This window comes from Ceratotherium simum, chromosome 19, assembly GCF_057802395.1.
Source record: "Ceratotherium simum simum isolate JZ-2026a chromosome 19, ASM5780239v1, whole genome shotgun sequence".
Classification (NCBI taxonomy): Eukaryota; Metazoa; Chordata; class Mammalia; order Perissodactyla; family Rhinocerotidae; genus Ceratotherium; species Ceratotherium simum.
This window is the reverse complement of record NC_141918.1, coordinates 35,680,089-35,705,417: the sequence shown is the minus strand read 5'-3', so window position 1 is coordinate 35,705,417 and position 25,329 is coordinate 35,680,089. Positions and strand designations below refer to the sequence as shown.

Genomic DNA, 25,329 nt, shown 5'->3' with positions numbered 1-25,329 from the left:
GAAGATGGGCACAGATGTTAGTTCAGGGCTAATCTTCCTCAGCAGAAAGAGGAGCTCAGAGCCAGTCTCTCTCACACACACACACACACACACACACACACACACACACCCTAAGCCTTTATTAAAATATTTATATTCCATATTATGTCTGTTTCTTATCAAGCTTCCCCTATCATTTCCTTCTAGTGACTGTAAATGCCATTGCTCTCCCAATAGCTACTACTTAAGAAGACTGGCTGAGTTGCCCTACCTGAGTTTGAATCTGAGCTCTACTTGCTAGCCGTGTGACTTGGGCAATATTAACTGACTTCTGTATCTCACCCTTCTAAATACCTTCATCAGAGGGTTGTTGAGAAGATTAACAGATAATACATGTAAAGTGCTTAGAGTAGTGCCTCCTAGTAAGCACTCAATAAATGTTAAATACTGGTATCATCATTATTTCTTTTTCTTTTTTTGCTGAAGAAGATTTGCCCTGAGCTAACATCAGTGCCAGTCTTCCTCTATTTTGTATGTGGGTCACTGCCACAGCATGGCCACTGAGAGTAGTCTAGGTCTGCGCCCAGGAACTGGACCCAGGCTGCCAAAGTGCTGCCGCTGAACTTAACCACTAGGCCATGGGGCCAACCCCCATTATTTTTTTTTTCAAACATGCTTGCTGAGAAATTACAACTGTACTCTCCCTTCTATAGATTATTGGTGGCTTTCCGTTGGATTCTCAGTGTATCCATAATGAAAGTGTTTTGATCTTAAGAGATATAGTAGATGTTAAAGACATTTCCTCTTGGTAATTTTTACACAGAGACAGATTGAAGTTATGTGAAGACTAGAGTTTCTTTATTCTTACCCTCGTGATCTCCTTTGGTAGTGATGATAACTTAGAAATACCTTCCTTGGCATTAACTGGGGTACGTGATGCTTTGTAGCTCTAGTAGGTTTCCATATTTTAGAATTCACTGAGACCACGGTGCTTTCAAGGAACTATATGTACTGCCACCATGTAGGGTAGAGCTTTATAGCAGATCCTTCCTTGGAAGATGGTTTGCTTCCTGCATTCATAGCCTCTGAATTATGATAAATGGAGAGGAGTGTCGCATATCCCCATAGCCCTGCTTTGCTACTTGTCTATATGTTGTCTTAGCTTTGTTGTTGGCCCCTGCACTGAGAAAGGTGGCTTTTCCTTTAAATGACCAGTGTATATATGAATTGTTTTCAGGAGAGAGCTTGTGTTGAACACGAAAAGTCAAGTAAATTAGAAGTGTGAAACCAACAAAATCAAGTAGTAGTATTATTAGAAACAGGTGGGTTATAAAAGTGAACGTTCATCCTGGACTACTATAAAATATATGAAAGAGACAAATAAAAGTTTTTGAGTTGTCAGTTTCCATTAAGCAAAAAAAGGTGTGTATTTAGGCAAGATTTTGAAAGATTTTTTGATCCAGAAAGTGAGTAAATGGCATTCTTTATCTCTAGCTTTTATTGTATTAACCCATATTGAAATTATTGACTTCAAGCTGTTAAAATCAGCTCGACTGTCCTAACAGAATTTTGGAATTGCTTATTTAAAGACTAGAATTAGTACTAAAATTGATTTCTTTTTTTTTTTTGGTGAGGAAGATCAGCCCTGTGCTAACATCTGCCAATCCTCCTCTTTTTTTGCTGAGGAAGACTGGCCCTGGGCCAACATCTGTGCCCATCTTCCTCCACTTTATATGGGACGCCGCCATAGCATGGCCTGCCAAGCGGTGTGTCGGTGCACGCCCGGGATCCGAACTGGTGAACCCTGGGCCGCCACAGCAGAGCGCGCACACCTAACCGCTTGCGCCACTGGGTCAGCCCCCTACAGTTGGTTTCTAATTTAATAAAGGCTGTTATAAAAAGTGCCCATTACATTAGAAAAGTAGTATGTATTTAAGAGGCTTCCTTAGCACTTTTTATTGTAGAAACACTGGACCTTTACCTAAAAGTATAATTTTATTGGAATTTGGTAGATGAAAATCTATTTTGGTGTTGTTTATTTTAAAATAAGTGTTAGGCATATATTTTAAGACATTGAGATATAAGATGTCATAAAAAGATAGGCTAGAAATTATAACTTTTCACTCCTGAAGGATGAGACAAAATACCCTATACCTTGAAAAATGTCATGAATTATGTCATCAGAGCAAAAATTTGTTTAGGATCCAAATTTCAGTTACCAGAATTTCCCGTATGGACTGTGATGTGGATATAGAAGGATTTAGCTCCATAATATCAACTATAAAGGATTTCTGGGATGTCATTAAATCGCCCAAGAAGTGATATCTTGCTGTAAAATTTTTAAATCATACCAGTGAAACTCAGAGAATTTACCTTAAGCATCGGATTTGCCAGCGAATACTAAAAGCAGATATTTAAGGAACAAAAACTACTTTTGTGAGTAAAGAGTATTTTATTTGGGCTAATTCTAAATAAGAAATTTTGGCAAACTGAAAATCAGAAAAGCTTGCTTGCTGTAATCTATAAATAAACATGATGTATTAATAGAGTCATCAGCATGTGAAAGTGTGCATAATATCTTGGTTTTCTATTATAATTTAAAAGTTGCGAAATCTAAAATCATTGTTTAAGGTTTTAAATCAATCTCCTTTAGGTAGTAAATGCCTTCTAATGATGAACATAAGTAAATTTAGATAGTTCATGAAGATTCTCTTGTCTGTATTCTTCAGTCTGTCTCTTTTCTGTTTTAGGTGATATTGGAAATTATTATTATGGACAGGGTCATCCCATGAAACCTCATAGAATCCGCATGACCCATAACTTGCTGCTAAATTATGGCTTATATAGAAAAATGGAAATATACGTGAGTATACCTTTTGGTAAATATTCAGCACTGACTTTTTTTTTTTTTTTTTTAATTATTACTTTGAAAGTCTGTTTACTACTTCCTTTGGAGGGCATTTAGCAGATGAAAGACCTGGAAGAAAACAGAAACTTCTCTTTTTGTTTTTATTCTTAAGAGAAAACAGAGAGTATGGGATATGTAGCCTGTTTTTTCCGTCTTCCTACAACCATTTTAAAAACAATTTCCCCTACCCCAGGTTTCACATTTCTGGAGAACAACTCAGTTTAGCATACTAAATATTTTTGTTACAGTAATTGTTGACCTGTCTTTGCTGCTGAGGAGTTGACCTGGGACTGTTAACAAAAGAATTATGAGGAAATTAATGCTACAAATATTTATTGGCATATGGAACACTGTGTTAGTGGGCAAGCAAAGTACAAATAACACAGTCATGCATCACTTAATGACGGGGATACTTTCTGAGAAATACATCATTAGGCCAGTTCGTCGTTGTGTGAACATCATAGAGTATACTTAGGCAAACCTAGATGGTATAGCCTACTGCACACCTAGACTATATGGTACTAATCTTATGGGACCACTGTTGTATATGCAGTCTGTTGTTGACCGAAACGTCGTGCAGCGCATGACTATAAGATACAACTGCCTTAGGTGATTTTGAAGATAAAGATGGGAATATATAAAAATAGATACAAGACACAACAATTCTTGTATATTTAGGGAGTAAAGAATGACTTGAAGCAGTTAACAATGTTGGGCAATGTATGTGAGTTATTTTCTTTTGGTTACAGACATTTAGAGAAGAGAAGGAGTTGGATAAGACTCAGAAAGCCTTGTAGAAGAAGTATGTTGTAAATGAAATTGAGCTCTTTGGAACAGAGATGATTAGGATAGGCAAGGGAAAAGGAAGAGAGATCATGAATAAAGACTTAAATGGAGAATGCGTCTCATCCTGGAAGGTCATTGATGAAATCACTGAATTTAGAGCAGAAGGTTTATCCTGGAAAGTGAGAGACAGAGTTTGTGAACGTGGATTTGACTTTATAAGGATTGACCTGTTTCCACTAAAATAAAAGGAATGATTAATTCATAGTTAGTGTTAGACCCATCTGATACTTTTAAAGGAGTATAAATTAGCTTTGGAATTGATTACTGTTTCCTTAAACACATGTATAAATTTGGATTAGCTTTGGAATTTATTTTGTTCTGGCAGGCCTAGTTCTTTTGAGAGGACTGTTATGGGAAATTGTATACTTTGTGTTTGAAAATTCTGATATAACCGGTTGTAATTCCACAATTCTGACATTTATTTTTCTTCACAGAGGCCCCATAAAGCCACTGCTGAAGAAATGACAAAATACCACAGTGATGAGTACATCAAATTTCTGCGTTCAATAAGACCAGATAACATGTCTGAGTATAGTAAGCAGATGCAGAGATGTACGTTTCTAGTATTGATAAGTACAAATGAGTATTTTTAGAAGCTTATAATTAAAGTTATCCAAATCTAGGTATTTTTTTCTGATCTAAAATATTATTTTAACTATTTATTGATTTGAAAAGTCAATGTAACAATACTTAAAAAAGTAACAACCTACCTGGAGCCTATTGTTCTGCCAGACTGCCAAAGAGCTGTTTAGATGTTCCTCTGCTCTTTGTTATGGTCCCATGTTACCTTGGGATAATGGATATTGGTAGAGAGACCTCGCTCCCCTGCTTTAAAAAATTGACTATACTTTGATTGGCCGTAGCCTGGTGTGTATACCTCTTGTCTTCTCTATGTATGCTTTGGTTAATTTGGACTATAATACATATATAATCTGTTACTTCCCTTTGCTTTGATATTAGTGAAGCTTTTTATTCTCTTCTACGTGGTGTTCTCTTTTATAGATAAAAGACATTTTATTATCAGATAGGTTGGCTTGAAGGTGGAATGCAAAATGTCATCCTAAAATGATTGGAACAGTGGCTTTTAAAGCTTGATACTGGAGTTCATTCTCATCGTTTTTATTGATGGACGTCAGGGATGATTTAAAAAAGAGTTTCAATAATACTAAATTAAGTGTAGTTGCTAGATACCTCATATATTTGTAGAACTTCATGTACATTTCTACCATGAATTATCTCATTTGATTTAATAAAATGCTATAATATAAACAAAATAGATATTATTTATCCCTGTTTTTTCAGTAGAGATTCAGGCTTAAATTAAGAAATGGATAGTCCTAGGGCAAATGAATTAACAGTATTGATTTAAAACTTACATAATACTGAATTTTAATAAGATGATGGTCATATCTGAGCAGTAAGAAACTAAATTTATTCATTCTAGTGCTGATAAATTAAGGGTGTGCAAAGCTATATAAAATATTGACCCTATTCTTGAAGAGGTTATAATTTGGAGGGTGGAGAGAGACAGAGAATGAGTTACATACATCTATGTCCCTTTACATTCTCTCAGTACTAACGAACTAAATATGCGGTGGTGTGTCATGTATCTGTATGTGTTGTTTCCTTGTGCTGTAAGTACTCCTTCCTTCTGTATCTTGGCTATCGTGAACCTGGTTAATTCTTGCCATCTTGCAGGATCAAGGTTAACCATGGACATAGGCAATCAGCTGTTACATCTTTTTAGTACTCACTAAAATACATTTCAAGGTTGTGGATGTTCTGTGTACTTGAGTAGTTTTAAAGAAAGTAAATCATAAAGTAGTTGAAGTTATTTAAACTTTTTAGAACGTTGATTAATTTATTAATGTATGTTTAAGGAGAAATGCCTAGAAAAATTGTCCATGTTTTAATTAAAGCAAATACCGTTTATATTTTGATAGCTGTTGATTTCTTGTTAATGGAGCAGAAATATTCCACAAATAATCCTGATAAGATTTGGTGGTGGTATTTCACATATAACACTTTAATTACCTCGGATAAGTTATATTTTTAAATTGAAAACTTTAGATTACTATCACGGTATGTTTTATGATTGCATCAAACCAAAAACTATTTGTAGGAAATAGTTTTTGTAAGAAAGAGCTTTCATTAATTCACAGAATAGATTGAAACTAATGATATCTATCTTCCACAGTTAATGTTGGAGAGGACTGTCCAGTGTTTGATGGACTCTTTGAGTTTTGTCAGCTCTCAACTGGTGGCTCAGTTGGTAAGCATCCTGAGTTAGTCAGATTTAAAAGTTGATTAAATTTGGTGTGTATCTTTTGGGTTATTTGTTTAGAGCAAACGTTTTAGTGGTGGTGGATTTTGATAACAGAAAGCAGTCAGTATATTTATAGTAGAGTACAATTGTTCTTAAAACCCGTGTTTTGTGATTACAGTGACCCGTGTTTTGTGATTACAGTGACTCGAACATATTTTTTTTTTTTTTTACTTCTTAGTTTCTTACTTCTGTTACTTGTTCACTTAGAGATTTCTTTTGCCTCCCTCTCTTCTAGCTACCGTTGTGAGTACCACTTTCCATAGATATTCTTATTCATCAGATCACAGCTATAGGAAAATATTTATCTAAGGAAACACTACTGTTGGTGCCCTAGACAATGATTCCTACTTTATGATTTAAACTCTTTTACTCATGCATAGCATACTCTTCCCTATAGGGCTTTTGTCTAGTTATACTGATTTTTTATTTTAAACATTTTAAAAGTCTACCCTGTCTTGTTTCTTAGCTGGGGCTGTGAAATTAAACCGACAACAAACTGATATGGCTGTTAATTGGGCTGGAGGATTACATCATGCTAAGAAATCAGAAGCATCAGGATTCTGTTATGTTAATGATATTGTGCTTGCCATCCTTGAATTACTAAAGTAAGTTAATATGTGTTCATATTTTTCCTCTGAAAAAGTGTTTTAATTAAAACAAAAATCTGGCTCTTTTAAAAAAATATAAAGTAAATGGTAGGTTGAAAATAGTGGTGAATCTTCTATGGATTCGTTACAAACTATTGTAGAAATACCGGGAATATGCCCAATTTTTGGATTATGAAGAATGAGAAATGCATATAAATTTTTAAAATTCCTTAATAGTACCCATTTAAAAAGTATTAGTAGTTTGGCAACTTAGATTTGAGTTAGTTTCCACTAATGAAAAATGACGTGACCCTGGAAGTTTATGCTCTGACATTTTGTGAGTTTTAACTTTTGAAGGCAAAGATTTGAAACCTGTGTCAAAGGGATTTTGTTTACCTATTGAATGAATCCAGCTAACTGCCTAGCTTCCACATAAAATGGGGCTTTGTCTCTACTAGTGAATATAATTATCTGAGTTGTTAAAGGAGCTAGTTTTAAAGTTGTCTGACTGCAGTTTGAGAGACACATCTATAGAAGTAATTGTGAATTTGGAGATTTACAAATTTAGATTTTTTTTTTTTTTTTACCATCATCATTTATAACACATCTTAGCAGATTCCACTTCAGACTGTAGTGAATTAGTGTTTTCTCAACTTTGAAAATGTTCTTGCCTGTGGTTATTGCACGCATACTGTTTTATAGAGGTTACTTTTCGGTCACCTAAAATTTGGTACTGACTCCTCAAACAGCTGAACTGTGTCAGTTGACTAATTAAGAGCCAAGGAAAACCACTTGAAATCATTTGGCTTTTTTTTTTTTTTTTTTTTTTTGAGGTCTTATTGGCTTATAACATTGTGTAAATTTCAGGCATATATTATTCTATTTCAGTTTCTGAGTAGACTGCATTGTGTTCACCACCAATAGTCTAGCTTTTATCCGTCACCATACATATCTGCCCCTTTACCCCTTTCACCCTTCTACTCCCTTCCCCTCTGGTAACTACCAATCTGTGTTTATCTTCCACATGTGAATGAAATCATAGGCTATTTGTCTTTGTCTTATTTCGCTTAGCATAATACCCTCAAAGTCCATCCAAGTTGTCGAAAAGGGTGTGATTTTGTCTCTTTTTATGACTGTAGTATTCCATTGTATATATATACCACATCTTTATCCAGTTATCCGTTGATGGGCACTTGGGTTATTTCTACATCTTGGCTATTGTGAATAATGCCACGATGAACATAGGGGTGCATATATATTTCTGAATTATTGATTTCATATTCTTTAATACCCAGTAGTGGAATAGCTGGATCATATGGTATTTCTATGTTTCATTTAAAAATTAAAAATTATTTGCCTTATTTTTAATTCACTATTGATGTTGGTCCCTGTGTCTTCATCTCTAAGCAACAGTTTTTGCCCGCATGCTAATGCTCTTAAACAAGTTTAATTTAATTTCTCTGGACACGTTTCTTCCACTGGTGCAAACATGATTTAATTAAGTGACTGTTGGTAAGCAACTTGTGAGTCATTAGAAACTTACTTTGCTCACAGCTTTATTTTTATTTTTGTGAAGAAGTGCTGCTATGATGAGACATTCTGTTTTTTGTTTTATAAGTTTTCCAAATGTTGCTTTCCTATGAGTTGAGAGTATTCTTATGAGTGCTTAGTCTGGAAATGTCAGCTTGTATTGTATTCTTTTAATACAGCTGTGGTATTGTTGTAAAATAAAAACAGTGCTCCGTGTTTGTTCATTTCAGTAACAGTCCTCACTTCACTGTGCCTTAAAAGGATGACATTTAAAATTTACTTTCCTTTTTACTTGTTTTGACATGGGTATGCACGGTAGTAAGATGTCAAGGTATGATGGTGCACGTGGCTCTTAAAATGCATTTGCGTTATAACTGCGTCACTGACTTGTAGTGTCCCAAGCATCGCTAATTGATGAGAGTACCACATGTGGTTTCTGTCACAACTACTCAGCTCTGCAGTTGAAGTCCAAAAGAAGCCATAGACAATCCGTAAACAAATGAGCATGGCCGTGTTTCAATAACACTTTATTTATGGACATTGAAATTTGAATTTCATTTAATTGTCACATAACGTGCTTGAAATATTCTTGTTTTGATTTTACTTTTCAGCCATTGAAAACTGTTCTTCAAAGGCTGTACAAAAAGAGCTATTGGCTAAATTTGGACTATGGACCATAGGTTGCCAAACACTATTTTATATATTGAATATTTACTAGAAAGATGTTTTAAAGTAACAATCTTAAGTATGGTGTAATCTTCAGTTTTTGATATATAGAAGCATGTACTGTTTTTGAAGCACATAATGTAGGACAGATTTCACAGAAAAAGTAAATAAATACATTTTCTTGCCTAGATTGGGCCTAAAGGGAGGTTTTAAAGGTCTAAGGCTCAAACTAACTTCTTTTTTTAAAGATTTTATTTATTTAATTTTTTCCCCCCAAAGCCCCAGTAGATAGTTGTATGTCATAGCTGCACATCCTTCTAGTTGCTGTATGTGGGACTCGGCCCCAGGATGGACGGAGAAGTGGTGCCTCGATGCGCACCCGGGATCCGAACCCGGGCCACCAGCATCGCAGCGCGCACACTTAACCACCAAGCCACAGGGCCGGCCCTCAAACTAACTTCTGATGTTTGAATGGTCTCTTAGGCTGAAAGTAAAGTAAAAAGGGGGATCAAACATCCTGGAATGCAACAGATCAGAAATAGGTTTCCTGAATCTATGGTAGTTTCTTCCCGTCTTAAAACCTTTTAAAAACTTACTTATGGCTTTGTTTTCAGATATCATCAGAGAGTCTTATATATTGACATTGATATTCATCATGGTGATGGTGTTGAAGAAGCTTTTTATACAACAGATCGTGTAATGACTGTATCATTCCATAAATATGGGGAATACTTTCCTGGAACAGGAGATTTGAGGGTAAGACTGAATTCTGTCTGAATAAATATTATGAGATTAACCTAGGAGGCTAGTAATCCTATACCTGAACTAATATTTTTTCTGAGTCATTAATTTGAAGCTTGTATGCAAAATTGAGTCATTTTATATGCTATCACATCTGCTGGAATTCACTTTTGCTTACTAAGCAAAAGTTAATGAGAACTTAAAGGCCTTTCTTTTGCTCAGCTATTTTCTTTGGTTGAATAAATATTTTTGAACATCCGCAAAGCATGAAGCAGTTTGTTGATGTTCAGTTTGAATCTTCAAAACCTACTTAATGTAGCCCTACATTGCTGTTGAATGTAAAGATTGGTAGAATAAAATAATTGACTAAGTCTTTTTTAGGTTCTTGTAACTGCCCTCCTTTTATGATTGGTTTTGCTTTAATAGATATAATTTTAATCTCTTTTTTCCTTAGGCTTCTGAAATTTGTAATATATATCATTTGAGGAGAGAAAGAATACCATAGCTTATCTTGCCTGCCTATTACATTAAGTTCATTTATTTCTATTATATTTGTTATCTTCTTCCATTTGGTGCTCTTGTATTTTATGAATGTAAAAACCACTGTTCAAATCCTGTTTGTTTAGGCTTCTTGAAGATTTTTTGATTCACTGGAGTTTTTTTTTTGAAACAAACTATATGCATGTTGAAGTTTATTCAGAAATTTAAACAGCTGTTTTTAATTCAGCCTGGATTATATGGGAGATTTCTCTTAACATGGCATTCAACATTAGTTCTAAAATGTTTTGTTAAAGTTATTTTTCAGATCTGTGGTATGTCGTTATAGTTTATTTAGCAACCAGAAGTTTAGAGTGGCCTTCAAGTATTCTTCAAATGTGTGGCTTTTGTTTATTTGACCACAAGGTGGTGCTCTTTCAATAAGAATTGAGATGTTGAAACCTTTCTTATCTTATAGATGGGTAGGAGGTCACTTGTTTAATTTATTTCAATCTATGTTATGTGGCTTTTAAAATTGCAAATTTGTATTTTCAGTTCCTTGCCAGTTGGCTCCTTCAGTGCCTTTCCCCTCTTGGTCCTAACAGAGCGGTGGTGCCCAAAGTATGATGCTTAAACTGGCAGAATCTGTATCACCTGGGAACTTGTCTTAGCACATATTCTCAGGACCCAGAAACCCTGGGTGATTCTGCACACTAAAGTTCCAGAACCACTGTTCTAAATCAGTAGAATTCTTTGTCTATGAACCGTTGCATCCTAGTGGAAGTTAAGCAAAAGCCTCCCCAGCTTTAAGCTTAAAGAAAGATAGTGTCTTTGCAATATAATCCTAGTTAATCTCAGAAATGGCAAGTGGAGCCCTCTGTTTTAATTTCTGACGATATTCTTATGACTGAAAATATTGGAGAATGCATGTTTTAAAAAGATTTGAGGGGGCTCACCCGGTGCTGTAGTGATTAAGTTCACGTGCTCTACTTCGGTTGCCCGGGGTTTGCAGGTTCGGATCCCGGGCGCAGACCGACGCACCGCTTGTCAGGCCATGCTGTGATGGCGTCCCATATAAAATAGAGGAAGATGGGCACGGATGTTAGCCCAGGGCCAGTCTTCTTCAGCAAAAAGAGGAGGATTGGTAATGGATGTTAGCATAGGGCTAATCTTCCCCACCAAAAAAAAAAGATTTGAGAATGACTTTCAACTCACTTAAATGAGGAATGACTTTTTATTCACTTAAAATTTTATACTCACTGTATGAAATTTCATCTTAATTTTTTCCCTTTGGATGTTATAAAAGCATCCCCAGGTTTTGTAAGGAAACTAAAATCAGTCATTACATTATATGTGTAGTTGTATTTGGACTTTTGTGAAAGTTGTATCTTTGGATGTTAATTTAATAAACATTCCCTTTTCTACCTGACAGTTCGTTCTGAGTAAGAAAGGAAGGCTTCTCTGAGCTTAGATGATTGTTAAAACTCTGCTTGCATTTATTAGATCAGTAGTCTAGGTGGAAGTTTTGCAGTTGTGGAATAAGAAATGGAAGAGAGAAAGCTTGGTCCAACAAGGGCAGCAGCTCTGAGCTGCCAGTCTTTAGCTAGAGTGAGAAGTGCCGACCAACTTTCTGTATTCTGAAATCTTAGTGTTAAAGTATATTCCAGGGGCCGGCCCAGTGGCACAAGCAGTTAAGTGCGCGTGCTGCACTGCGGCGGTCCGGGGTTCGCCAGTTCGGATCCCGGGCTCGCACAAACACACCATTGTCAAGTCACGCTGTAGCGGCGTCCCATATAAAGTAGAGGAAGATGGGCATGGATGTTATCCCAGGGCCAGTCTTCCTCAGCAAAAAAAGAGGAGGATTGGCAAATGTTAGCTCAGGGCTAGTCCTCCTCAAAAAAAAAAAAAAAAATATTTTAACTGTGTTTTTAGTGTAGGAGTCTAGGGATTCACAATAGTTTACCTACGTTTGTATAGTTCATATTTAGTTATGTATAAAAAATTTAGATTTCTTTAAGAAAAATTATGAGGGGAGTTGTGTAATTTCCACTTACTTTTTCTTCATTGAAAGTTGGGTCATAATAACTCTTAATATTGAAGGGTAAACTATACTTTTTAAATAATGGATTCAAGCTAAGATATTCCATGAGAGATAATGGAAGGATTTATACAAGTGTTAGTAATTGTAAAGATTCATATACGTTGAGACGTTGTAATTTAAAATGCGTAAGAATCAGTCACCCCCATTCTTTTGGTATTGTAGTTACAGCACTATTTTGTAGAAATGTTTCTACTATACCATTTCTTATAGGAATATATACATGTATCTGTGTATATATCCAGATATTCACACACAGAGAGATACATATACACACATACATACATACAAATACACATGGATGACATACACAAATAAATTAATATATATATTTTAAGTGTGTGTGTGTTGCTGGAACCCAGCTCTTAATTTTTCTCCTTTGCTTCTTTTGGGAGCTATTAATGCCCAAAGCAGTACTTATTCAACAAGTAGAAACAAAATTTATGTCAAGCCCAGTTAACGAACAGATTTTGATCGAGTCTACAGCTGTTAAAACTTCAAGAAAGTCTGGGCTTTTCTTTCATCATAAGTAAACTCATACCAGATTGTGAGCCACAAGAAGGATTCTGCATTACAAAGACAATTGTCCTGCAGGGTTCTTTGGTTCAGAGTATATGTTTTTAAAATTTTACTTAGAAAGTTGTCTTATACATTGTTTATGATGCATTTCTTGGGTTAATGTGGTATGTACAGTCATGTGCTGCTTAACAGCGGGGACACGTTCTGAGAAATGCTGCTTTGGGCAATTTCGTTGTTGTGGGAACATCATAGAGTGTACTTACACAAACCTAGGTAGTATAGTATAGCCTACTGCTCACCTAGACTAGATGGTACTAATCTTACGGGACCACTGTTGTGTATGTGGTCTGTCATTGACCAGAACATCATGCAGTGTATGACTGTAGCTTGAGATTGCCTTTAACTGTTTATGTTAAATTTCTTTTCTCGGGCTGGCCCTGTGGCTTAGCGGTTAAGTGCGCACGCTCCGCTACTGGCAGCCCGGGTTCGGATCCCGGGCGCGCACCAACGCACCGCTTCTCTGGCCGTGATGAGGCCGCGTCCCACATACAACAACTAGAAGGACGTGCACCTATGACATACAACTATTTACTGGGGCTTTGGGGAAAAAAAAGATGGGGCTTTGGGGAAAAAAAAGAGGAAGATTAGCATGGATGTTAGCTCAGGGCTGATCTTCCTCACAAAAAAAAAAAAAAATTCTTTTCTCCCCAAAAGAATCATTACAGATTAATTGGAATTGGTTCTTTTCAGCTTTATGAGCAATCCATAAATATGCACTTAATCTGTATTATTTCCTTTCTCAACCTACAAGATGAATTCAGAATTGGATCTTGCTACCTAGTCTTTTAATCTTTTAAAAATATTTTCATAAACAAATACGTCATAGTTTTTATTATGAAATATTCTCTAAGATCTATTTATGTATTTTAGGATATTGGTGCAGGAAAAGGCAAATACTATGCTGTCAATTTTCCAATGAGAGATGGTATAGATGATGAGTCATATGGGCAGATATTTAAGCCTGTAAGTATTATTATTTTCAAAATCAAAATGGAGTCTTAAAATGTTTTTAGAGATAATGAACATTTGTTATCTTGTACACAGATTATCTCGAAAGTGATGGAGATGTATCAGCCTAGTGCTGTGGTGTTACAGTGTGGTGCAGACTCACTGTCTGGTGATAGGCTTGGTTGCTTCAATCTGACAGTCAAAGGTAAACAATTTAAAGGGTGATACTCCCAGAAAAATGTATTTTTTTCCTCCCAAGAACTTCCCATAAAAGTTGTCATTGTAAATTTTTGCCTGCTATTTTAACATAGAACTGTGTGTTTTGTGTTTTTCATGGGTTTTTGTTGTGTGTATGTATGTATTTGGAATTGATTTTTATAACTACAATATTGATCTTGTTTCAGTAAATTAGGTCTTTTTTATTTTGTCTAATTTATGTATACATTCCCACATGAGTAGTTTTGTAAGGCTTGTTGCAGTCCCAACGAAGGCAGCTATTTTCAGTGGTTTTGGTTGATTCTGTTGATATTTTTCTTCTCCGAATAATGTGAAAACTTTGTTACTTTTAATTTTTAGCCTCGTATATTGACCTCTCCTTATGAAAGAGGAGGGATTTAGCTCTCTTTCACCACTTCGTCTCCAAAACGCGCACATACCATTCCATTGTCTCCATTTTTACAATTTGAATCTGGTATTTATACCAGAATTTTGGTGTTGGTATTCACTGTTTACAGCATTGTCAACAATATTAAAGCACGTTTCAGCTTGTCTCGATTTTCTTTATTGCATAGCTTGTTTTTCCTATCCAGTCTTTTCATTAGTTTTCTCTTTATTCACTACTAAACCACCAGTGTCTAAATAGCCTCATCTCTTCAGACGCATCAAGTTTTCTGTTGGAGCTTCTTGAGGAACAGCCTTCTGAGCTGTGCCTGTTTGGATGCGTGTCCTCTGTAGACCTGGTTGAACATAAGGCTGCTCTTTGCTTCTCTGCTGTGTTGGCTGCCCCTGATTGCTCTTTTCGTCTGTCTTCTCTTCATTTTGTCTCTCATTTTGTCTCAGGTAGCTTCCTGAGAAAAGGTGTGTGAGAGGTTAGGAGTGCTGCACCAAATACTTAAGTTTGATCAGGTGTTGGTGTCATCATGTGATAGAGATCCAGACCAAAGTGAAAGATCACCATTATGGAATGATCTTCTAGGATATAAGAATAAATCTGAAATTTTATTAAATAAGTTCTTAAAATTTATAATATGTGGATCAGTGGTGGTGTATCATGGATGTTGTGATTTTGGAGTTGTTTTCCTTGTGAACTTTTAGGTAATAAGTTGATGTTCTGCCTTGAATTCTCTCATGATATGAAGAATTCTCAAATAGAACTTTTTCTGGAATGACTGTTAGCCTAAATGGAATTAAAAAACTAAATACAGATATTAAAGTCTATTTTATTTAATATTACAATTGCTACTATACCAGGCAGCATTAGAAATATGATATAATCTAATTATTCTGCTTTTATTAGGTTGAACCATATGAAATTAATTGCCCCTTTTCTTCGTGGGTTCAGTAATAGCCAAATAGCAGCAGTTTCATATTGTTCAACTTAATGTGTTGATAACCATGTGTTGCTTCAAAATGGATATGATCTTCCAAAAATGATGTACCTAATATATTCTTAAAATATATATTAACTGTCACTTTTCCTGTCTTAATGCTTTGAAAGTTCTTAATGCTTTTGTACTTAAAAGTAATAGCTTTCATAATCATAAACTGCAACCTTTTACTTTTACAATAATAAAGCTACATTGTATTTCAACTAACTGTAGAATTTCAGTTGTATAAAGTCTATAAGGATATTTGCAATCCCTAATCTTAAACCTAATTCTTTTTCCACTGCCAGCTTCAATTCAAATTTCTCAGGTCTGCTAAAGTCAGTTAGTGCTGGCCCATCTCCTTTCTATTCTCATTTATATTGTTACTGTTGTGTTCTCTCCCATTCGTCATTGTTATAGATTTTAGCCTTAAAAAATTACTATAAAGGGATTTTTTTTAATCAGGTTTTGAGATAAAGGAAAAGTAAACATCTTTGTGTAGCCAGCTATCTTTACTTGGAAGTCTGTAAGAACTTTTTGTTTTGTCTTTAAAAATACCCAAACGGTTTTTATTTATTATAAGAAGCCCATGTTTTTCTAGTAGCAGTAATAAAAATTGGGTTGTGAGTCATGTAATGCAACTATTGAAGGATACTTAATGAAAATGCTCACAATATACAATTATATGAAGAAAATAGATCATTAAACTTTAAAAAACGAGTTGGAAAGGAATATAAATAAACCGTCTTTGGATGATGGAGTTTTAGGTATTTTTTTCTTTGTACTTTTTGATTTTTCCAAACATTCTTCAACAAGCATGGTTTTCTTCTATAATTGAAGGATTTTTTTCTTTCTTTAAAGATTGACTTATGTACTTGATTGATAATATTCTAAGAAGTTGCTAGTAACTTGTAATTGATTATTGAACTCTGACCTTTACTAAAGGAAATATTTTGTTTTTGTTAGGTTTATTTTATATTCAAATTTCTACACATAGAAATTTGTTGTTTTTAACAGCAGTAGATATTAATTTTGTAATCTTAGATAAGAATATTATCCATAATACCACTACCTGAAGGTAATCTATAGTTAAACTTTGTTGTATAGCCTTTCATCATTTTTCTGTACTTGTCTATAGGGAAAAGTGATAATAAAAAAAAAATTTAGGTTGTACATAATGTTTCATTGTAACCTGACTTTTTTTCCTCCCATGTAACCTCACATAAACATAACGTCTTCACATTGTGTAGCATCTTCCTGTATTAATGAGAATGTGTTATATTCATATTTTAATCTTAATATAGTTGTATATTTGACTTGTCTATTGGGGACACCTGCTAAAATAGCCAGTTATGTCTTACTGTGTTTTGTATATCACTGTGAAAGGTGTTTCATAAAAGGTTTTAGTCGAGAAATTTCTTGAAATTTTTACATATTATTTGTTTTTAAAATATTTAGAAAAGACATTTTGGTTGAGTAAAAGTTTGCATTCATTATCTTTTTAAAATTTATTTTCAAACTGTTACAATATGCAGATTTGTTGTTATTCAAATCTTCTTTATCTTAGGTCATGCTAAATGTGTAGAAGTTGTAAAAACTTTCAATTTACCGTTACTGATGCTTGGGGGAGGCGGATACACAATCCGTAATGTCGCTCGATGTTGGACATATGAGACTGCAGTTGCCCTTGATTGTGAGATTCCCAATGGTAAGTGTTCTTATTATGATAGTTTATTGTGTGAACTGTCAATATATAGACCTAGATGGATGGGTGATTAGAGTAGATTACAAAACCCTGTAAATAGAGAGCAGTCACTAATGAATTCACTTTTAAACATTTTCTTTGGAAATATTTCATGACTTGAATTTAGATTTTGTGCATGGGTTTATGTGAAAAGTAAGCTTTTAATATGTAACTTTGTTTTTAATAGAATTGCCCTATAATGATTACTTTGAGTATTTTGGACCGGACTTCAAACTGCATATTAGTCCTTCAAACATGACAAACCAGAACACTCCAGAATATATGGAAAAAATAAAGTAAGACATCACTGAATTGATTTGATAAGTGTTTCATCTTGTTATAGCTTCAGGAGCCTTTAGAGGGCCAAGTGCAGTAGGTCATTTTAGCTTTATACATAATATATTTCCTTTGTCTTTTTCAAAAGCATTTGAAACCTTAAGATTATTGATTTCTTTAATTTTTTAAGATAATGGAAAATGTATGGGCTTCATAGCTCAAAAATATTTTCATTTTCTGTTAGTTAAAATGGATTTTTAAATTATAGGGGGCACTATAAATTTTACACTTGCTTGCCGTACGTGAAAGTGGAATTTATTTTCCAAGAACAAAGTGTTTAGAGAGACATTGTAGTACACACACCTAGGTTTGCGTCCTCTAACACACGCCAGCTCTGGTGTTTGGCAAGTTAATTTGTCTTGGTGCTTATATTTCCTCATCATTGAAACAGGGGCTGAAATAGTATCTGCCTTGTAAGTTTTAAGGATTAAATGGGTTAATAATATATAAAGTATCAGTGCTCAGTAAATGTTATTATTTTAATTCATAGGTTAAGCTAGATAAAAGATGAAATTTTTTGCTTCATGTTTCCTCTTACATTTAAGAGGAACTTGAAAGAAAATGACTTTTGTCTGATAACTTTGCATGTGTAATTCAGACAGCGTTTATTTGAAAATTTACGCATGTTACCTCATGCGCCTGGTGTCCAAATGCAAGCTATTCCAGAAGATGCTGTTCATGAAGACAGTGGAGATGAAGATGGAGAAGATCCAGACAAGAGAATTTCTAGTAAGATAATGCCTTGATGTGTATTCTGTTACATTTTTCTGGTTTTATAAAACAACACTACAATTTGAAGATTTTAGTGGCCCAGTAGCTTCACTATGGGTCATGTTTCATGAGCACACTATTATTATTATCTTTTTTCCCCCACGTTTTTAATCTTAGGTAGATTTGACTTCCTTATAGCTCAAAACCTGATTGGAGTGTCAGCCATTACATATGACTACATATATGATAAAAATTTCCACAAATTAACCACTTAGGTATATTTGAGAATAAATCGGAAAATAACCCATTTATCCAAAGTAGAGTGAGTTGAATAACATTAAGCACCTTCTGTTTGGTTCTACAGCCTCTCATTCCACTTAATATGATTGGTAGGTGTGTGCTATGATATAGACATTCTAACATACTTGGCATTAGTGGTAGTTTTTATTTTGTCTGTCTCTCCTCTCAGGTCTGAAATAAAAGGTTACTTTTTAGGTAGAGACATCATCCCCACCTCCTATTAGAAAAACACAATTTTTTTCCTCCAAAGTTTTTTTTAATGAGATCCCCAAATGTTTTTTGTGTTTGTTATTTCTTCCTAGATCAAAGCTAAATTTTCAGTATTTAGCAAACCATGCATTCAGTTCTAATCTTAAAATCAATAAGCATCTCTTATCCTATACTTTGAAATGTGCTGACTGGTTAGTGCATTTGTGCAAGAGTGCACTGTAACAATTGTAAAACTGTGACTGCTTTTGTCAGAACTTTTATTGAAATCTTTATATATCAGTTAGAGCATCAGACAAACGGATAGCTTGTGATGAAGAATTCTCAGATTCTGAGGACGAGGGAGAAGGAGGTCGTAGAAATGTGGCTGATCATAAGAAAGGAGCAAAGAAAGCTAGAATTGAAGAAGACAAGAAAGAAACAGAGGACAAAAAAACAGGTCAGATTTATTTTCCAGTAAATGTTTTAATTGTAAGTTTTTAAAAGTGAGCTACTGCAATTTTTTTGAGATCCTCAAGTCAATTATAGAAGTATTGGAGGGAGTGGGTGTGTTAGGTAGATGACTTTTTTTCATGTATGTGGTGTTTAGCTCTTAAATATCTTCTGTTTAGAGCTCTCTAAACATTATTAGTCACATTTGCCTTTATAATATAGGAGACCTTATTAAGCCTTACCTGAATGACTTAGGCTTAAAATAGTGAACATGGCACCATGATACAGGTTGGGTAAGAGAGGGCAGAGTGGTTATAAATGCATTTGTAGTCTGTGAGCTGAGCGGAAATTCTAAGATAATTGTTAACTACCTAAAGTTTATTTGATGGGAATAAAACATGAAAGAAGAGCTACATTATGCTTAGACCAGTTTCACCATTTTGAAAAAGCTTAGAGAATAGACTTTGTTCAGAACTTATTTGAAGAAAACATACTCTGAGGAAAGATAGGAAGGGATTTGGGAGCTGGGTTGGGAGGAGATAATACTTTCTGATGTCTTCAATTAAAAAATGCTGTCAGCTTGTCTATTGAGAAAATAGATGCTTTAGGGCATTGAATTTGCTGCCAGAATCTTATCTTTTATCTGAATTCCCAGGGCACATACACATACCTCAGTCATTTTATTTAACACATCATATTATAACATCTCATTATAGGATTTTATACAGTCCCGCTAGATTGAGCTGCTCGTGGCTGGGGAATGCAGTATCTTAAATATCTGTAGTCAGCACTTGGTACATTCCCTGATGGCTACCTGATAGCTGTACAAAAGTAGTGGTGATGAGCAGGAGTTTTAGTTGGCCTGTTAATTTTGACCCTGTATAGTATGGAAAACTGATTCAGAGATGCTGGTCCAGCATCTTTTTCCTGTATCTATCACATTGAAGCTGTGTAAGTTGGCTCTCGTGTTCTTTTTTTTTCACTCAAGTTAGGAATCCACAGCATATCTGACACATCTAGTTCTGTTCTTTTACTTGTGGATTCACTCCTCTATGGGCTATTGTTCTCTCTCCACCGTTTTATAATTTTAACTTCCCAATGTTATTACAATGCTGGCTCCAGTCTGCCCTTGGGTACTGATTGACATCCAAAAATTGCAGCTGTGATTGAAGTAAGGCGGACTCAGCTTTAGCTGTAGGATTTTTTTAATATTTTTATTTTTCTCACTGTCATTCTGTGTTCTTCTCAGTCTTTTTCTTTTTTTTTTTTTTTTTTGGTATTTCTTCTCATCTTTAAATCTTTATCTTTTCTGCGCTTTTTCTTCCACACGGGAAAGTGGGTGCACTAGGGTGCTTGTCTTATTGCTTTTTCAGCTAGAAATGAGAATACCTTTTGATTTGGCTTAATGGCCTGGTGGTGGATTAATCTCATAGTATTTAGCTCCTCAATACTTGTGTTGCTAATATCAATTCTAAAAAAATTTTTTTTAATTTAGTGATGAGATTCTTATAGGGCCTTGTTAAAATCCATAAAAAATAAAAGAAATATTACCATAGAAAATAAAAAGAATAAAAGAAATGTTACTGTAGAAAACGTTTTAAAAATCTGTAGTTCAGAACTTAGGGCCATTCTTTTTCTCTGTTTTTTTTTTTGTTTTTTTTTTTTTTTTTTTTTTGGTGAGGAAAATGAGCCCTGAGCTAACATCCGTGCTCATCTTCCTCTGTTTTTTTTATGTGTGGGACCACTGCCACACCATGGCTTCATGAGCAGTGTGTAGGTCTGCGCCCGGGATCTGAACCTGTAAACGCCAGGCCGCCAAAGCAGAGTGTGCAAACTTAACCACTGCGCCACCGGGCCAGCCCGTTCTTTTTCTTTTCTTCCCTTCCCCAATCCCATTTTGGCTCTTTGAGTTACTAAGTTTACAAACCCACAATTAAGCCAGAAGTCAAAACAAATGTCATAGTATCCATGTTGCCGCATGTTTGTATTATAAGTCAGACCAGTGCCCTGAAATGTCTATGCGAAATGCTTAACGATGATATTATAATTCACTGTATCTTTATTATCTCACAAGTTTGGTTTATTTGCTTATGTAAAGAAAAAATAACAGCACATTTGGGCTAATTTGTTTTACCAATCTTGAGTTTATAGTGTTACTCCTACTATTTTATTAATTTTTATTAAAATGATAAAGTTTCAGTACTTATATAGTGAGGGTTAAAAACTAATGGTATAAGTAGTAGGATTTAGCCTCTGCTGTGTCTCTGGGCTCATCTACTTCACCCCTCTTCTCACAATACCCAGCCACATCGGTCTTTCGGTTCTTCCTTCCAATCTGCTAATTCCTTCTTGCCTCAAAGTCTTTTTAAGTTTTCCCTCTGTTCAAGATACTTCTCCCCTTTTCCCACCCAAAAGCTCTTCATTCTTCAGGAGGCGTCTCAGGTGTCACTTCTTTGTGGTGGCCTTCCCGACCTCCCACCATTCTGTGCTCGTGTCTGTAGGCTGAGCTTCTTCACAGCACATGTCCCGGCTGTAGTGTTGTAATCCCACAGAAGCAAAACCTCCAAAAGGACAGGAATGTCCGTGTTGTTACATTGACACCTTGAACCACTATCATCTAGCACAACACCTAACACAAGGCTGATTTTAGTTACTGAATTCATAAATAGTAAGATTGTATATGACAGCTTTTTATATCTTAAGGTATATTTAAAAATAAAATGTATACATTTTATATTTCAAAATGTGTTTTAATCTCTTCCCAATTTGTGTTTTTAGATGTTAAGGAAGAAGATAAATCCAAGGACAATAGTGGTGAAAAAACAGATACCAAAGGGTAAATTATATTCCTTATCTAGTCATTTTTATATACTATAAAAATAGTAAACACATTTACTGCGGGGGCGCGGGCTGTATGTCTTCTTTTCAGAAGTGCTGCACTGCACCTGAGGACATCATTAAGTTGTATGAGATGCTCTGAGTTTTAGTCTGTGTTGGTGCATGAGACAACGTATGCCATCTTAACCATCAGTTTCTATGTCATCTGCTTGACTGCTCATCTGTCATTTATGTAGCTTGCCTTAAAAAAATTACAAAGACTGATAATAATCAGTATTGTAACTGAATATAAATCAACTTGTGTTTTTGTAGATAATTTATCTGAGACTTGTTTTTGCTGTTAACTTTTCTGTAGGCACCTGCCGCGTCATCTTTCACAGTGCTCTTATTTATGTATACGTGATTTTTTAGTGTTATGAGATGGGTAAATTTAAGATACACTGGGCTAGCCTAACACGATCAAAAAGAACATAATTGAGATTTTTATTGTCAGAAAGCATGTTGTAAATGCTTGGCCACACGTATTTTTGTGCTAGCCTTTATAGGACAACTTGGAATAGATTGTAGAGCCACTAGAAAGATCAAGGCAGACGGTCCTCCAAAAACACCAAGGCGTGATGAGCTTACGTTTTTCCTGGCTTGAGCCTCCAGGACTTGATCAATGAGTCAGTGCCTTTAAACTGAGATTGTGCCATTTTTAATGTTTCATGTCACCTCTTTTAACAGAGCCAAATCAGAACAGCTCAGCAACCCTTGAATTTGAGAGTCTCACCAATTTCAGAAACCGTAAAAAAGTGAGAAAATATTGGAAAGAAAAATGTTTTCTTTTTGAAGACTTCTGGCTTCATTTTATACTACTTTGGCATGGACTATATTTATTTTCAAAAATGGCTTTTTTTGTTTTTGTTTTTCTTGGCAAGTTTTATGGTGAGTTTTCTAATTATGAAGCAAAATTTCTTTTCTCCACCATGCTTTATGTGATAGTATTTAAAATTGATGTGAGTTATTATGTCAAAAAACTGATCTATTAAAGAAGTATTGGCCTTTCTGAGCTGATTTTTCCATCTTTTGTAATTATCTTTATTAAAAAATTGTACTTGGATTGTCTTCTGTCTGTTTATTACAACATAAAATCTTTTTTTGGAGGTTAATGATTAATGACGTGACCATCTCTGTAGAATTAAAATACTCTAGAAGTGAAAGATACCAATTACAACTTTAAAGACATCCATTTACTATTTCTTGAGGAAAGAGTATTTACATTAATTATTTCTTAATGCAATAGGATTTTTACCATCTTGTCCTCTATAGGTTAGCCAGTTAATATTGGTGAAAGTTGGCACATCTCATTATAATAATTTGTCTCTAAAATTAATAATGCAGGGCCAGCCCCGTGGCTTAGCGGTTAAGTGCGCGCGCTCTGCTGCTGGAGTCCTGGGTTCGGATCCCGGGTGCGCATCGACGCACCGCTGCTCCGGCCATGCTGAGGCTGCGTCCCACATACAGCAACTAGAAAGGTGTGCGGCTATGACATACAACTATCTACTGGGGCTCTGGGGGAAAAAAATAAATTAATTAATTAAAAAAAATAAAATTAAATTAATAATACAAGCTATGCAGTTCAGATACAGGAATCATCTTTGAGCTGAACCAAAGATTCCCCAAAATTGGAAATGGAAATTCTGAATTGAAATAAAAAATCCATAACCAGAGAAGGAAACTAGCTTCCAAGTATGTGGCTCTTATTTGCCAACCCCCACTATGTACCAAGTAGACAAAGAATTGTATGGTTGTGTTTGACCAGAACTTGCCTGTGTTTATATTAAGTCTGTCTAAAATAAAATGTGCTATTTAGACAAAACCTGGTTCTTTACTGCATTTACATGGCATCCAGGTTCCACTGTTACACCTAGGTTTCCAAACCGAGGAAATAAACACTTAAGAGAAGTAGTTTATCATTCAATTTATTGAGTGTCCACCCATTTTAAGGCTTTGGGTAGGTGAGCAACTGAATGTGGTAGAAGATGCCTGCCCCCTCAGCTGACATCCTAGTGGTAGAAGCAGATGAATGGGGTAATTTTTAGTACTAATATGTGCAAAGGAGAAAATAAAACATTTCAGGAACTTGCCAAAAGCAATGGAATCTTTTTGCCACGCCTAAAATTGATTCCTTTGAGATAAAAGTTATAGAATGTGAGAAGACAGATCAGTCATATGGCTTCCTCTGTAAGCCCCTGTGTTAGGAAATATTTCAGACATGCACAGAAGCACCTGGACTTCTGTAATGAACAGCCACTCACCCACCTGGATTTAACAGAGGTTTCACTTTTGCCCTGTTTGCTTCAAGTGTTTTTTTTTTTCCCTTTAAATAAATTATGCAGAAGTTAGAAGTCCTTATGCATTTTGCCATTTAATTCCTCTCTCACTCTTCACAGGTAACTGCTATTCTGAAGTTTGTGCATATCTTATCCGTGCTTTTTTAACTTTTGCTGCATATCTGTCAGCATATAAACCTTTCTGACGTTAGAAATTACGGAACTCAGTTCTTCATTAGGGGAATAGTGAAATGTAGTGATTATGAAACACAAATAGTATCACATATGGACGCTTTTGTAACTTTTCTACGTTTTATATTGTGATCTGCTGTTGAAGTATAGTTCATTTTAACTACTATATATTAATGTTCCATTATAAGGACCAAAACTCCATTTCACTACTGTAGTGAATGTCCTTGGGCCCATTTAGGTTTTGTTTTCCTATTTACAAGTAGAAGCACTTACATAAAACTAAAACATCAAGAGAATTATATGAAAAAACACATTTGGCCATATGACTTGGTACAACATTAATACACAGAAACCAGCAGCTGTTAATGTATCTAAACAACAATCAGAAAATCTGTTAAAAGAATAAAGACTCCATTTAGAATAGCAACAACAAAAAAATTTCTAGAAGTAAAAGCAAAGAAGCTGTGGTTCTGGTGTATAAGTGAGAAAGATCAATGTAACATAGAATGTCAACATAAATACCCTGTACATTAGGAAACTAATATTGGATAAAAATGATACTTCAAATTGATGAGGGAAGAGAGATTATTCCTTAAGTGGTTTTGGGTTAAGGGGTAGCCAAATGGAAAAAGAAGTTTTATGCTTTCCACCGGAAGAAGAATCATTAGTTGGAAAGGGAAAATGAAACCGTTAAGTACTAGAAACTATAAGAGACTTTTAAGAAGGTGGAGTCGAGAGGCCTTTCTAAGTATGACACCACACCAAGCCTCCACTATAAAAGAAACAATTGATATATTTGACTAAAAAAAATTCTCTAGGCTAACAAAAAATGTGTGAGAAGTGACAAATGGTGGGTGGAAAGTGTGGAATTGCAACTTGTCACAGTTCAAAAGGCTAATATTCAATGATAGTCAATTTTTTTTAAAAGACATGAAGGATGTGAACAGTTAACTGGGAAAGAAATACAAATAGTTCTTAAATAC

The 25,329-nt window shown here is 35.0% G+C and overlaps 1 protein-coding gene across 3 annotated transcripts in view; it reads left to right on the top strand.

The window, feature by feature from the left end:
• Positions 1 to 22,941, top strand: part of HDAC2 (histone deacetylase 2) — a 29,196-nt gene extending 6,255 nt beyond the window's left edge. For 2 of the 3 annotated variants that reach the window (XM_004422234.3, XM_014781179.2), the window contains exons 2-14: positions 2,730 to 2,842; positions 4,168 to 4,285; positions 5,931 to 6,005; positions 6,526 to 6,664; positions 9,457 to 9,598; positions 13,608 to 13,700; positions 13,782 to 13,890; positions 16,839 to 16,979; positions 17,203 to 17,311; positions 17,950 to 18,080; positions 18,853 to 19,008; positions 21,780 to 21,837; positions 22,566 to 22,941. In XM_004422234.3, the coding sequence (XP_004422291.1) occupies positions 2,730 to 2,842; positions 4,168 to 4,285; positions 5,931 to 6,005; positions 6,526 to 6,664; positions 9,457 to 9,598; positions 13,608 to 13,700; positions 13,782 to 13,890; positions 16,839 to 16,979; positions 17,203 to 17,311; positions 17,950 to 18,080; positions 18,853 to 19,008; positions 21,780 to 21,837; positions 22,566 to 22,596 (1,415 nt within the window). In that variant the 3' untranslated portion in view covers positions 22,597 to 22,941. Of the gene's footprint in view, positions 1 to 1,216; positions 1,302 to 2,729; positions 2,843 to 4,167; positions 4,286 to 5,930; positions 6,006 to 6,525; positions 6,665 to 9,456; positions 9,599 to 13,607; positions 13,701 to 13,781; positions 13,891 to 16,838; positions 16,980 to 17,202; positions 17,312 to 17,949; positions 18,081 to 18,852; positions 19,009 to 21,779; positions 21,838 to 22,565 lie in introns of all 3 variants that reach the window. The other variant, XM_087444023.1, reaches the window with a different exon arrangement.
• Positions 22,942 to 25,329: the final 2,388 nt, after the last annotated feature.